At 45.1% G+C, this 15,173-nt stretch overlaps 1 protein-coding gene across 1 annotated transcript in view; it reads right to left on the reverse strand.

The window, feature by feature from the left end:
- Positions 1 to 6,136: 6,136 nt before the first annotated feature.
- The window catches only part of LOC146036051 (cytochrome P450 2H2-like), a 32,504-nt gene continuing 23,467 nt past the window's right edge, over positions 6,137 to 15,173 (reverse strand). The window contains exons 7-9 of the mRNA XM_083159822.1: positions 12,351 to 12,538; positions 12,081 to 12,222; positions 6,137 to 7,721 (exon numbers count right to left, since the gene is read on the reverse strand). Of these exons, the coding sequence (XP_083015948.1) occupies positions 7,540 to 7,721; positions 12,081 to 12,222; positions 12,351 to 12,538 (512 nt within the window). The 3' untranslated portion in view covers positions 6,137 to 7,539. The remainder of the gene's footprint in view (positions 7,722 to 12,080; positions 12,223 to 12,350; positions 12,539 to 15,173) is intronic.

A 15,173-nucleotide genomic window follows, 5' to 3' on the forward strand; every position in this document is an offset into this window, starting at 1 on the left:
ATGCATTGCCACAGTTTTGCTATTAAGGATTGCTAAAACTATGTCAAGGCATGCTGGGACGCGTAATTTCACAACAGCTGGAGGGCCACTGTTTGGACATGCCTCGTATAGTGTGTATTTTGGCTTGATCCATGTGGCAAAATGTGAATTTTGCCTTAATCTGTGTGGCATAAAGTGAATTTTGGCTCAATCGGTGTGAATTTTGGCTCATTCCATGTGGCATAATGTGTAAGAGGCAAGTACAGTATAAGGGGGTTACGATTGTGTTGCATGATTTGTATAAGGGGTATATGGGCCCTTATTCTGGTTGGTGCGGCCAGAGCCGCACACGGGGCTCCGGCCGCACAAACCAATCCCCGCCCACGATACGGATCGCCACGGCCGTCCGTACACGGACGGCTGGCGATCCGCAAGAAAATGGTGGGGCGTACGCCTCCACCATGGTGGGAGCTGCCCCCTGCATTCGATGGTCGTCGACCATCGAAGGCAGGGCCGCACGCCCCACCAGGTCCCGCAAGCTGAGACCACACGGACAATCGTCCGTGTGATAGCTTGTATGGGGCCGGAGAACTGACATCCGGCGACGTCAGCTTTCCGCCCCCATCACTGGCGTCATACCCTCATTAGCATGCATACGCCCCGCGTTTGCATGGGAACGCCCATGAAACGCGGGGCGTATGCATAGGGAAATGAGGGTATGAAGCCCCTCACGCCCCTATACGCCCCCTTTGCGGCGGACGAACTACGTCTGCGGCGAATTGGGCTGCACATGCGCAGATTGACCTCTGCGCATGTGCAGACTGAAAACATCGGCGGTACGGCCGCACGCGGGCCGTACCGCACGATGCAGAATAAGGGCCATGGTGTGGTAAACTTAGGTGACCATATAAAAGGTGCTGAAATGTTGTCTACCAAGTTTTGGCTTTCAGTATTTTTTTTATGACTTGAATGCCGCCTCACCCCGCAAGTATCTTAGGACATTGGCATCCTGTGGGTGCACCTTTGGAGGGCACCCGCCAAATATATCTCCCTGCATTTTTCCTATGCCAGCCCCCTGCCTTTTCCAGGCATATATAATTAGTTGAAAGTATTTACACAAATAGAGACCAGAAAAAGGGTGATATCCAAGAGAGGATATCGAAAAAGTCTCCCGGGTGGGGCACAGCCTTCTTTAGTAATGTAGTATCAGTTAAGATTAAACTTTATTAATACTAAAATGATCCTGTAAGTGGATCAAAAATAACAGACATGAGACAAAGACATACAAATAACATATATAAATAAATATTTTCAAAGAGAAAAGTAGTGAAATATAATGTTTGTAAAAGTCTGAAATAGAAGCTGGAATGCCTCTATGTTTTAAATATAGGGGTAAATTTCAATGTATTCCCAAATTTTTCAGACAAAAAACACACGCCTTCACTGACCAGAATAGGTCTTCACGTAGATAAATATCAATAAATAATTATATCAGAAAAAGTGCTCCCTGTCAAACAACACAATATTTCCTGTATTAGTCAGAGATAGAGGGTATGGCTATTAGTAGGCACTATTCGGTCATAATACAATGTTAGGACGATAGGTTTAGAATAGAAATGAAGTATCTGAGCTGTTAGTACTCACAAAGTGGCTGCTGCCTGTGCATATGGCGGGTGGCAGATAAGTGCACAGTTGAGCGGACCCTGCGAGCGTCACAGGTACAAGAATCTAGGAAAAGAGGGTTTCTGCTGTTTCCAGGGGTGACCAAACTGGCTCTGTTATACAAAGACAGCGCAGAGTCAGATGTTGGGTCCCCAGGGAATGAGAGAACCCTGATTCAAAAGATAACAAGTAAAGAGAGCACATTCACTTTAATCCTTGGTCTATGCTGCTATCCACTGTGTACGTGAATTTACGTAGTGAACAGTGGATGAGCGATACACCCTGGTGATGAAGTGCAGAAGGAAGTGTAGATAGCACTATGGTATTTGGGGTCCACTGGCTTGTGACAATACCGTGCAAAGGTGGTAGTCTCAGAAGAAAATAAAAGGTCAAAATAACAATACCTATTATAAGGATAAGTTGCCTAGATTTTATAATACCCTAGAGAGAGGCAGGGTGGTAGTCTCAACACAGGGTAGAGGCTGAAAAACAATATCTATCGTCCAATCTTATAGGGATAACTTGCCTAGGTTCAATAATCCCCTAAAGAGAGATGGAGCTGGTATCTAGTACTATGATGTATACTATAAAGTATATATATATCAATTCCAATTATGACAGGAGAAAAACACCAAACAGGATTCCACCTATAGGATGGAGGATCAGGTTTTAGTAATGCAATTAGTAATCACCAATTATCTAGGATGTTTGCATATCATATACTTTGTAAGGTAGATTAAAATCACATTAGCCCTCCATAACTTTAGATAGCAATGAATATCCAATAGTGTTACAGCAATATCAGTGCCCTTGAGGGCTGTTTGAACTCACGGACACCACCTCCAAGGTGTGTTGCTCGGGAGATCGTCCTGAATCCCACAGTGTGTGTGCTCTGGTGCAGCGACGGCTAGTCACTATGTTGGCGATAGCGGAGGTCCGCAGTCAGAGTCTGTGGACTGGCTTGTAGGTAGGGAGAGGTGACCTGTGCGCTGGGAGATATAATTGCCGGCTATGCGGTGTTCAGCAAGCCGGCGATGTCTTTTAAACCTAAGCGGGTCCAGTCCATAAAGTCACACACAGGTTGTTCTGTTCCTGGGTGAAATTCAATTCGTTAGGTGGAATATCTAACACTCGCAGCAGGATGCTGCCGGCAAAAGAGAAAACCTGTCTGTTAAGAGGATAGGTGCAGCCGGTCTCAGACCGCTGTGCGCTGGAGGATGTAGTGACCGGCTGTGTGATATTAGCAAGCCAGCTGTGGCTCTTGAAGCCTCGACGGGTCCAGTCCGTGGGCTCACAGAGAGGTAATGCCGTTCATAGATAGGGAGCAGTAAATGGGTGATACGTCTGTGGTTAGCAGCCGGGTGCTGCCTGCAGTGACAAATCCTGTCAGTTAAGGGATAGCTGTAGCGGGTCTCAGACCATGGTAGCCGGTTGTAGATTGTAGGAAGCCGGCAATGCTTCTGAGAGTCCGCTATGCATGCGTTCCATAGGCTGACAGGCTAACAGGATAATTGTGCCAGTTAAGGAGACGTGAGGCGTGCAGGGTCCCGCTTGTGCACAGCGGAGACCTGACATCCGAGACGTACGTTTCACTTAGAAGCTTTCTCAATCGGAGTGAGAAAGCTTCTAAGTGAAACGTACGTCTCGGATGTCAGGTCTCCGCTGTGCACAAGCGGGACCCTGCACGCCTCACGTCTCCTTAACTGGCACAATTATCCTGTTAGCCTGTCAGCCTATGGAACGCATGCATAGCGGACTCTCAGAAGCATTGCCGGCTTCCTACAATCTACAACCGGCTACCATGGTCTGAGACCCGCTACAGCTATCCCTTAACTGACAGGATTTGTCACTGCAGGCAGCACCCGGCTGCTAACCACAGACGTATCACCCATTTACTGCTCCCTATCTATGAACGGCATTACCTCTCTGTGAGCCCACGGACTGGACCCGTCGAGGCTTCAAGAGCCACAGCTGGCTTGCTAATATCACACAGCCGGTCACTACATCCTCCAGCGCACAGCGGTCTGAGACCGGCTGCACCTATCCTCTTAACAGACAGGTTTTCTCTTTTGCCGGCAGCATCCTGCTGCGAGTGTTAGATATTCCACCTAACGAATTGAATTTCACCCAGGAACAGAACAACCTGTGTGTGACTTTATGGACTGGACCCGCTTAGGTTTAAAAGACATCGCCGGCTTGCTGAACACCGCATAGCCGGCAATTATATCTCCCAGCGCACAGGTCACCTCTCCCTACCTACAAGCCAGTCCACAGACTCTGACTGCGGACCTCCGCTATCGCCAACATAGTGACTAGCCGTCGCTGCACCAGAGCACACACACTGTGGGATTCAGGACGATCTCCCGAGCAACACACCTTGGAGGTGGTGTCCGTGAGTTCAAACAGCCCTCAAGGGCACTGATATTGCTGTAACACTATTGGATATTCATTGCTATCTAAAGTTATGGAGGGCTAATGTGATTTTAATCTACCTTACAAAGTATATGATATGCAAACATCCTAGATAATTGGTGATTACTAATTGCATTACTAAAACCTGATCCTCCATCCTATAGGTGGAATCCTGTTTGGTGTTTTTCTCCTGTCATAATTGGAATTGATATATATATAGTTTATAGTATACATCATAGTACTAGATACCAGCTCCATCTCTCTTTAGGGGATTATTGAACCTAGGCAAGTTATCCCTATAAGATTGGACGATAGATATTGTTTTTCAGCCTCTACCCTGTGTTGAGACTACCACCCTGCCTCTCTCTAGGGTATTATAAAATCTAGGCAACTTATCCTTATAATAGGTATTGTTATTTTGACCTTTTATTTTCTTCTGAGACTACCACCTTTGCACGGTATTGTCACAAGCCAGTGGACCCCAAATACCATAGTGCTATCTACACTTCCTTCTGCACTTCATCACCAGGGTGTATCGCTCATCCACTGTTCACTACGTAAATTCACGTACACAGTGGATAGCAGCATAGACCAAGGATTAAAGTGAATGTGCTCTCTTTACTTGTTATCTTTTGAATCAGGGTTCTCTCATTCCCTGGGGACCCAACATCTGACTCTGCGCTGTCTTTGTATAACAGAGCCAGTTTGGTCACCCCTGGAAACAGCAGAAACCCTCTTTTCCTAGATTCTTGTACCTGTGACGCTCGCAGGGTCCGCTCAACTGTGCACTTATCTGCCACCCGCCATATGCACAGGCAGCAGCCACTTTGTGAGTACTAACAGCTCAGATACTTCATTTCTATTCTAAACCTATCGTCCTAACATTGTATTATGACCGAATAGTGCCTACTAATAGCCATACCCTCTATCTCTGACTAATACAGGAAATATTGTGTTGTTTGACAGGGAGCACTTTTTCTGATATAATTATTTATTGATATTTATCTACGTGAAGACCTATTCTGGTCAGTGAAGGCGTGTGTTTTTTGTCTGAAAAATTTGGGAATACATTGAAATTTACCCCTATATTTAAAACATAGAGGCATTCCAGCTTCTATTTCAGACTTTTACAAACATTATATTTCACTACTTTTCTCTTTGAAAATATTTATTTATATATGTTATTTGTATGTCTTTGTCTCATGTCTGTTATTTTTGATCCACTTACAGGATCATTTTAGTATTAATAAAGTTTAATCTTAACTGATACTACATTACTAAAGAAGGCTGTGCCCCACCCGGGAGACTTTTTCGATATCCTCTCTTGGATATCACCCTTTTTCTATTGCATTTATCCTACTCCCTGGGAGCACCTCCACAACTTTATAACGTTATTTATTTATTTACTGTGTTGATTGGAGAAAACCTTCTAACCAATAATCAAATTAGCCCAGTGCCCTTGGCCTTATCCCATTTCCCTTTTTCCCCTTTTTTCACAAATAGAGACCACCCAACCAGAACACTGGTCACGCCCCCCACATTATTAGGTGCTGGCCACAACCCCTATTATTGCGCATAATAGGCCCTTGATCATTTTCAGCTCCAGGCCCATTTAGACCTTAATCTGGCTCTGCTTCCATATGTCAGTCCATGCCCACATCCACCTGTCCTTGCCCCCCTCCATCTGTCCGTCTATGCCTCCACCCTCATCCTGTGCTGTCAACTAATGTCTCTCCTGCTTGCTCCTTCTCCATCTCTCTCCTTACTCTCTCTCTCTCTCTCTCTCTCTCTCTCTCTCTCTCCTCTCATTCTCTCTTTCCCTGGCACTGTCCCTCTATTTCTCTCATTCCCTCTTTTTCCATGAAAACCTTCTCTTTCTCTCTCTCTCTCTCTCTCTCTCTCTCTCTCTCTCTCTCTGTCTCCTTCACCCTCTATCTCTCTCTGAACACTGACAAACTCTTTCTATCTCACTATCCTCTGTCTAAGGGTGATAAGGCATCTATTGATTTACCGTGATTCACTTTTGACACCAAACTTTAAGCTAGCTTAGCAATGAAAAAATAACGACATGGACACAACTGCATAAGTTTAAAAGGTCATTAAATATTTATTAATTGGAATGACCCTGGTGGCAAGGGATGGCAAGGAAGCCCTTGATAACCAGCCTTAGCTAACTAAGATTATAAAATGGTGGTGACTGAAACACCCCCAACTTAAAATGGTGGCCACTGAAATGCCCCATCTGACTAAAAGCATAACCAGTGTTGAGAAGGTCTCACCACCCTTTACTATGGCATAGCGTGGACATTTCCAATAGAAATACTCATTGTCCCCTTGCAAGGGCAGAATTCAGCAGCCATCCTTTGAAAGGGTAGGTGCATCACAAGACCACTTATGCCCCATGTGACCGCTGGTCAACAGCACCTTCCTGCCTAAAGCGCTAATTGAATATGAAATTTCAGAGATCGAATCATGAAAAAAGGAGGGCGGGCTTCCGAGATCATAAAAGGAAGTGCAGGTATGCAAATTAGCCTTAAAACCCAGCTACATCTAACCTTCCACACATCTCCTGATAGGCTAATCTGGCCCAACTACAACTTTTGTAGGGGATTGATCTGCCTAGCAACAGCTCTATTTTCTTATGAATCACAACTATCCGAGACTCTTATATAATTCCATGCCTATGCAGCCCTCATTTAGATTCAGAATCAGAATCACTTTATTGGCCATGTATACTAGGATTTTTTTGTGGATACAGTGCAGCTTCAAGCATGGTACAAGAGGGATAACAGGACATACATACATTGCATCAGTTGCGCATTCAAATTCACATGTTACTGTATGATTTGCAAGGTCAGGCAGAGCAGTTAGGTGTTTAGATTAGCATAATATAAGAGTGCATTGTTCAATAGTTGAATAGCTATTGGGAAGAAGCTTTTTGCGGTTCTTGACGACTTGGCAGGGATGGACCTGAAGCGTCTATCAGATGAGAGAATATGTTATGGCCAAGGTGGAGTTTGTCCGTCACGATCTTCCCAGCGCGGTTCCTGACCCTGCTTAAGTATTGCTCCCTTACAGGGGGAGGTCCGTCCCAATAATCTTCTCTGCTGTCCTCACCACTCTTTGCAGGCTTCGTTTGTCAGATTCATTGGCCCCTCCATACCAGATTGTAATAGAGGAGCCTAGAACGGACTAATCATATAGTGACAAAGGCAGGGGATTCTAGATTTTGCTATGGGGCCCACAAAGTTCTAGTTCCGTCCCTGGGGAGGGGTGTGACTGACCAGGCACATGTACGGTGTCATCCTTTGTGTTCCCAATAAAATGAGAATAATCTCTAAATACATGTCTCATAGATCCTAGATCTGGACCTGAGTACATCTATATGGTTATAATACTGGAAACAGATTTATCTACGAGTGTACTCTGGGAATGTCTCACATTACTATATGTTATTAGACATTATGAAATATGATGAGGACTTCCTCAGCGAGGGACAGCAAACATTTTATAGGTCCGGGGTCGAGAACCATTGGTCTTGGGTTCTGGTGTAATCTCCAAGTCGTTCCTGTCCACTGTGGGCTTCAAAGTAAACTTTTGCAGTATAGAGGTGAAGAAAAGGAAGATCTCCATGCGGGCCAGACCCTCCCCCATACACATGCGTTTTCCTGGGGGATGGAAAAGAACAATAAACAATCCCATATTCCTCATGGCTGAAATAACTTCTGATTGTCGCTATCAAAATTGTCTCTTAAAATTGCATATTGTTATTTTGACGCCAAAACTGATGATTTATAAAAGTCTGTCTTCTGAATTTTTTGCAGTTTCACTTCCTGCCAACAGATGGCAGTGATTCTGAGTCACACGGACACTAGACATATATACAGTATATGTATATATTTATATATGTGTATATATATATATATATATATATATATATATATACATACACATACACAGTATACAATATATGTAAAATGTGCTAATATATGAAAAGCAGCTCAGTTTGGGCCAGATTCTCTAAGCTTCAAAAGTGATAAAATAGAGAGTGATAAAAAGCCAGCCAATCAGCTCCTGTCTGACATTTTTCAAACACCGTCTGTGACATGGCTGGTAGGAGCTGATTGGCTGGCTAATTATCACTCTCCATTTTATCACTTTTGAAGCTTAGAGAATCTGGCCCTTTGTCTTTGTTGACATTATCTATGTAATGAGTGACAACAGTGTCTAGATAGACAGTCAATAGGTCGACAGCAAAAGGCCGACAAGCAATAGGTCGACAGCAAAAGGTTGACATGCAATAGGTCAACAGGGTCAAAAGGTTGACATGACACAGTTCGACATTCATAATGTCAACAGAGGTAAAAGGCTGAAAAGGTCAAAAGGTCAATAGGATTTTTCCACAATTGTTCTAATTTTAGTTTTTTTATACTTCACAACCATGTCGGCATAGAGGGAGAATATAATAGTGGCTGAGTATAGCGAGGCACCGTGCCCGAAGCATGGCGAGCTAATCGAGCCACGCAAGGTCAGATGTTACAGTAATTGGAGGTCCATGTTGACATTGGCACAAACAATTTGGAATACTCATGTAGACCTTTTGATTGTCAATCTTCTTACCATTTGATGAGCTACCTTTTTTTACCCTGTCGACCTACTGCATGTCTACCTTCTGCTATCTAGACACTGTAGATCAATCAATCCACAACTATGAATGCTAGGGCAGGGGCGTAACTATAGCACCGCAGCCCCCGCGACTGCGTGGGGGGGCGCTGTGCATGTGCAGGCGCCGGGGGCTGCAGTGCTATAGTTACACCCCGCCGCCCCGCAGCCATCCCCCACAGTCTTTACCTGTCAGTCTTCAGTACGCGCTGGTCCCGGCTCCCTTCTTCTGCTATGAGGACCACAACAAAATGTCCGCCCCCATGTAGCAGAAAGTTCTCTGAAACTGTCTGCTGCATGGGGGCAGACATTTTGTGGTGGTCCTCATAGCAGAAGAAGGGAGCCGGGACCAGCGCGTACTGAGCGTAGGTAAGACTGCGGGGGATGGGGGGGATTGCATGGGCGGCGAGGCGGGGGTTGGTGTGGCGGGACGGGCGAGGGTTGGTGCGGCGGGCGAGGGTTGGTGTGGCGGGGGGGGCGGGCGGGGGTTGGTGCGGCGGGGTGCGTGGGTGGGCGCCCTCCATTTAACGGCGGGGGGGGCGCCCAAAAGCTAGTTACGCCACTGTGCTAGGGTGATGGTAAAAATAAAACAGAAATGATGACTTAAATAAAATACAATCAGTGCTGTCGAGAGGGGGGGCAGGTACTTTTTACCTGGGCCCACAGTAAAGAGTACAGTCTGCCGCAGCAGCACAGCCTCTCAGCGCACAGCAGCAGCCTATACTTCGGCACACAGCCCGCAACTCCTGCAAATGTTTTTCATTTTTTTCCTACTGGGGTGTGGCCATGCCCCCACATGTTGACCACACAGACAGGTTTTAGCGGCCCTGAATACAAATGCTGCCTTAGGTCACAATACATTAACTACAATGTTTCAAAATCCATCATATGAAGCCATGCATGTTGTAAGGGGATCCAGATGATGGGTCAATGGGGATTAGGTCAATACCATTTGGGTGAAATACTGTATATGCACAAGGTTGACATAAACAAAAAGATCAAGACAAGTATATATTCAACGTGACATTGTTCGATACATGAAAAGGTCAAATGAGGGTTCTTTTCTTTAATTTTTTTTTTAATTTTCTCATACTTTGCCAATCTAAACCATGAGTGAGAACAGTAAAGTGTGTGCACAGTAGCAGAGAAACACACCTGGCACCAGCGGCGTAACTATAGCACCGCAGCCCCCGCCACCGCGGGGGGGCGCTGTGCATGTGGGGGCGCCGGGGGCTGCGGTGCTATAGTTACACCCCCCCCCCCAATCCCCCGCAGACTTACCTATCTCGCTGGTCCCGGCGGCTCCGTTCTTCTGATGAGGACCACCACAAAATGGCCGCCCCCATATAGCACACAGTTCTCTGAAACTGTCTGCTGTATGGGGGCAGCCATTTTGTGGTGGTCCTCAGCAGAAGAAGAACGGAGCCGCCGGGACCAGCGCGATAGGTAAGGCTGCAGGGGATTGGGGGGGGGGGGGGGGGCGGGGGATTGGGGCTGCGCGGTGGATATAATTTGTCAATATTAACATAGAAAGTAAAAGACTCAAGTTGACCCTTTCATGTGTTGACCTTTTCTATGCCACCTTTTACATGTGTCGACCTTGACCTTATGCATGTTGACTTTTTGGTGTCGATTTATTGACTGGCAACCTGATGCGGCACTGTGTAAAACTGTGTCTATGAATAACGGTTGTAGATTTGTGAATCCTTCCAAAACTACAACCTGCAGTCCATCCTCGTGATATGCTCTCAGAATTTTGCACAGCCTAGCTGCGAAGCCAGGTACAGGCCAGCCATGTTTGGGATCACAGTGAATGTGTGTGAGGTCACACTGCCATCATGGCCGCCCTCACTTTGGGCCTTATTCTGGTTGGTGCGGCCGGGCCGTACGCGTACGTTCCGGGGTTTTTCATGATCTGCGCATGCGTACATTCGCTAATGTGCAGGCGCGAACACTCCACAACGCTTACGGACGGGTCTCTCCGTGCGAAAAAACCTGTACGCGAGAGTACGGGCATTGGGGGCGGCATAGGGGCGTGTTGAGGGGAGCGGCCGAAATAATGAGGGAAAATGGGCGTAAACATGGGCGTACACGGACACAAAACAGGCGGCCGCCAACCGCCAGCTCAGACCACCCCTACAGATACCGCATGACAGCGTGCGCCTGAGTTTGCTAATTAACGCTGATTCCTACTCAAACATATACACCTGAATGTAATAAGCAATGCTGCAGTCTATTAAGTCCAAACCATGATTTCACTACCTGCAAGCCACACACAGCACTCAAACACATTGGAAGCTTATCTTTCTATACTTCTCGACATTTAAAGGTTTGTTTAATTTAAGGTTAGAATCTTTTTAAGACCTGCTTATATATGCTAAGGTAGCTATTTGTTAAACAGTTATACACATTCACTACGTGCTTTCATAGACTTTACACAGTAGCACACTCAATCGACACAAGTCGACATGTGTCAACGTGTTCACTCTAATACAAACATAGGTTTTGTATTTATGATACAATAACATAAACCACATCTAACACCTACAAAGGATGTTTCAGCAATGTTTTAAGCCCATGCCCACTATTTTGCACATTAATTAATTCAATCAATTAATTAATTTTCATAATTATAGTTGAAAGGCAAGATTTGCAGGTCCATATATGTGAAGGGTATGCCAGCGTACACGGACGTACGCTCACTCTCACGAGCGGTGACATAAGCTGAGTTTTCTATTGAAAACAATAGGGACCCGTCCGTGCAAGCTGGCGTACACTCAGATAGCCGCAAGAAGTCGGTGGGAAGACGGACGAGAGACGTCCGTAAACGGTGGCGTACGCTCTGTTGTACGCCAGTTGTCGGAGTCTAAGGGCTGATCCGTCCGTGTACGTTGGCGTACGCTCAATTGTACGCCACTCCCCTTCGACGTTGTTTCTGGCCGTACGTATGCGGCTGAGTTGTGGGTGGACTTAACCCTAACGGCCGCGTACGGAGAGCGTACGCTAATAGTGACCGTACGCACGTTTGGCCGCTCCGATCAGAATAACCTCCAATGATCCATTTTCACCCATTGCCGCACTTGTTGCATCATCCCCGCCCCTTCACTTCTTACACTCGCACTTTGTCACACTCAAAGAGGCTTTTGCACATGCAGGAAACTGAATGATTTCTGTCCCCTTCAGCCGCATGTTCTCGTATACATCCCCTTGCATGCTAGTGAGGGGATGCGGGCAGCTGGGGGGATGGCGGGTATTCGGTGGGGCGTTGGGTGGTGCTGACCTTTTTGCTAGTCTGCGAGTATATGCAGCCTAGTGATCAGGTCTGAATCAGGCCCTAAGATATGTATTTTGTAAGTTAGTATTACCTGTAGAAAAAGGCATAAAGGCTTCATTCTTCTTAAAGCCACCATTCTCATTAAGAAAGTGCCCAGGATCAAAGTGTTCTGGATTCTGAAAGTGCTTTGGGTCCTTCAGGACTGAGGTTAGAATCGGAACCACCAACATGTCCTGAAAAGAATCATAAATATATTATCAGCATTATACGATCATTTACTATAAATACATTAAAGGACAAGTATATGTTTCCAGGTGCAAAAAAGCCTGAGGACATTTTGTCATTAACTCTCTTATGGTACCTTGGGAATGTGATATCCCCTGAAGACGGTGTCCTCTCGTGCTGCACGTGGCAGTCCTACAGGAAAAATATCTGCAAATCTCTGAATCTCGTGGATCACAGCATCTGTATATGGCATTTTACTCCGATCCTCCACTGATGGACATCGGTCCAGGCCAACTACATGGTCAATCTCCTCTTGTATCTTCTCTGTTATATTAAAACAAATAAGGACAATATAACAAATGCTTTTAAAGTATGTACTGTAAAAACACACAACGGGCCTGATTTAGAGGTGGACTCAGTGCTGATGTTTTGGATTTGAACTGTGCATTTGTCAGAGTCTCACTGCCCCTGTTTGATTACCAATGGTGGTTGCAGTGAGGATTTGGATGCTATTGAAACACACATCTACAGTATAGTTACTGTTAACTAAACACTAATATCTACTCCTTGTCTTTAAAATAATATTATTTGTTGAGGCTTACTTGGCCAAGAGAAAGCTCTAACTGGCTATTCCAGAAGAATATGTCTCTTTAGGCAGTTTAGCATCCACTGCATGACATAACTGTAGAAGTCAAAGCATGGGAATAAAGTTCACCAGAGCAGGCGAACACAATTGCACCTGAACTGAGCTCACTGTTTGAAATGCTTATTGAGCATCTCTTCTGTAAAAAATAAAAACAATTAAAAAACAATTATTGTATAGTATGCTGATGATAAAATGATAATTATTTGCAGCCAGGAATGATCCTTAGCCAGTTTCGAACTACTGCAACTGTTCATTTCCACTGTGTACTGAATTACATCAGCAGAAGCCGTGACAGATTTCACTTGCAACCTGCCGCATGCACAATACAGTTTAGGAACACCAACATCTGGTCTAAAGAAGATGTTATTATACTCTCCGGTTTTTCTAGTGCTATGTTACATTATACAGGTTGAGTGTCTCTTATCCAAATATCCGTTATCCAAATTATTCTGAAAACCATACATTCCAGAAAGTGAAGAAAAATATCTGTAACAGTACTACTGGGGACATGATATGTGACTGGCACTACTGGGGACATCTGTAATAGCACTACTGGGGACATGATATGTAACTGGCACTACTGGGGACATCTGTAACATCACTACTGGGGACATGATATGTAACTGGCACTACTGGGGACATCTGTAACATCACTACTGGGGACATGATATGTAACTGGCACTACTGGGGACATCTGTAACAGCACTACTGGGGACATGATATGTAACTGGCACTACTGGGGACATCTGTAACAGCACTACTGAGGACATGATATGTGACTGGCACTACTGGGGACATCTGTAATAGCACTACTGGGGACATGATATGTAACTGGCCCTACTGGGGACATCTGTAAATTCACTACTGGGGACATGATATGTAACTGGCACTACTGGGGACATCTGTAACAGCACTACTGAGGACATGATATGTAACTGGCACTACTGGGGACATCTGTAATAGCACTACTGGGGACATAATATGTAACTGGCACTACTGGGGACATCTGTAACATTACTACTGGGGACATGATATGTAACTGGCACTACTGGGGACATGTGTAACAGCACTACTGGGGACATGATATGTAACTGGCACTACTGAGGAAATGATACTGTATGTAACTGATTCTATATATGTGCAAGGACATGTTTGCTTGGCATTCACATTCAGTACCTGATATAGTACAGACTTTGTTTCATGTTTTGAAACCTTGTTTTATGCACAAATAAAATATATTTGTGTGTATGTCATGTGTTTGATGTGTTTGTACAACATAAATGCAAGATACAGTACTTACAGTAATATAAAAATATTCTGAAATACGGAATAATCCGTTATCCAAAATACTTCTGTCCCGAGCATTTAGGATAAGAGATACTCCACCTGTACTATGACTCAATAAAAGCATTATGCAAATTATAATGCTAAGAAGCGATACGACAAAGCACAAGTTGCAAGGAGCATTACATGGCACATGGATGCTAGATGTATTAGGCATAGGATGAACATGAGTTTTTCGGGGATTGACGGAAATTGTTTCTAATGCTTTTGAATAATGAGCACATTGAAAATATCGGCACTTGTTTCCTAGCCCGGCGCCCCCGATGTTCATCTTAGGGCATCTGATCGCATCGATGCAATGCAGTTTTTAATTGTACAAACTCCCTGATGGGTGCTTACAATGTTAAATGCACCCCCAGGCCACCCCCACTATCAACTCAAACTAGAACCGCAAACCCGAAACGTGGCGAGCACAGCGAGCCTGCGAGGGGCAGCGGTACACGTCCTCTGACCTTTTCATATCCCCACTATCCACGTCGGCATGGAGTTGATTTTAGATAGTGTGGTGAGCTGCACTCGCCACTCTTCGTGGCGGTATGAAAAGGTCGGAGGACACGTACCGCTACGCTCGCCATGCTTCGGGTTGGCGTTGATGCTGGGGGTGGTGTTGACAATGGGGGGCCATTTAACATTGTAAGGACCCATCAGGGTGCTTGTACAATCAAAAATCGTATACCATTGCATCCTATGCCATTGTATGGCATACGATGTGATGCAATATTTTATTGTACAATATCACATTGTATACCATATTTAGTGTTATGGTATACGATGCGATGGGCGCCGTGCTAGGAAACAAGTACCAAAATATCAAGCGGGATGTGGGTGATGTTTTACAATTGTATAGTTTCAGCTGTAAATCCAACTGCCTAAACCAGGGGGTCCTCAAACTATTTTGCTCTGGGACCCCATCATACAATAAAAATAAATGCGGGACCCCTGCATAAGATCATCACATCACATGTGTAG

The sequence above is a fragment of the Crinia signifera genome, chromosome 9, assembly GCF_055691185.1.
Source record: "Crinia signifera chromosome 9, ASM5569118v1, whole genome shotgun sequence".
NCBI classification, from domain to species: Eukaryota; Metazoa; Chordata; class Amphibia; order Anura; family Myobatrachidae; genus Crinia; species Crinia signifera.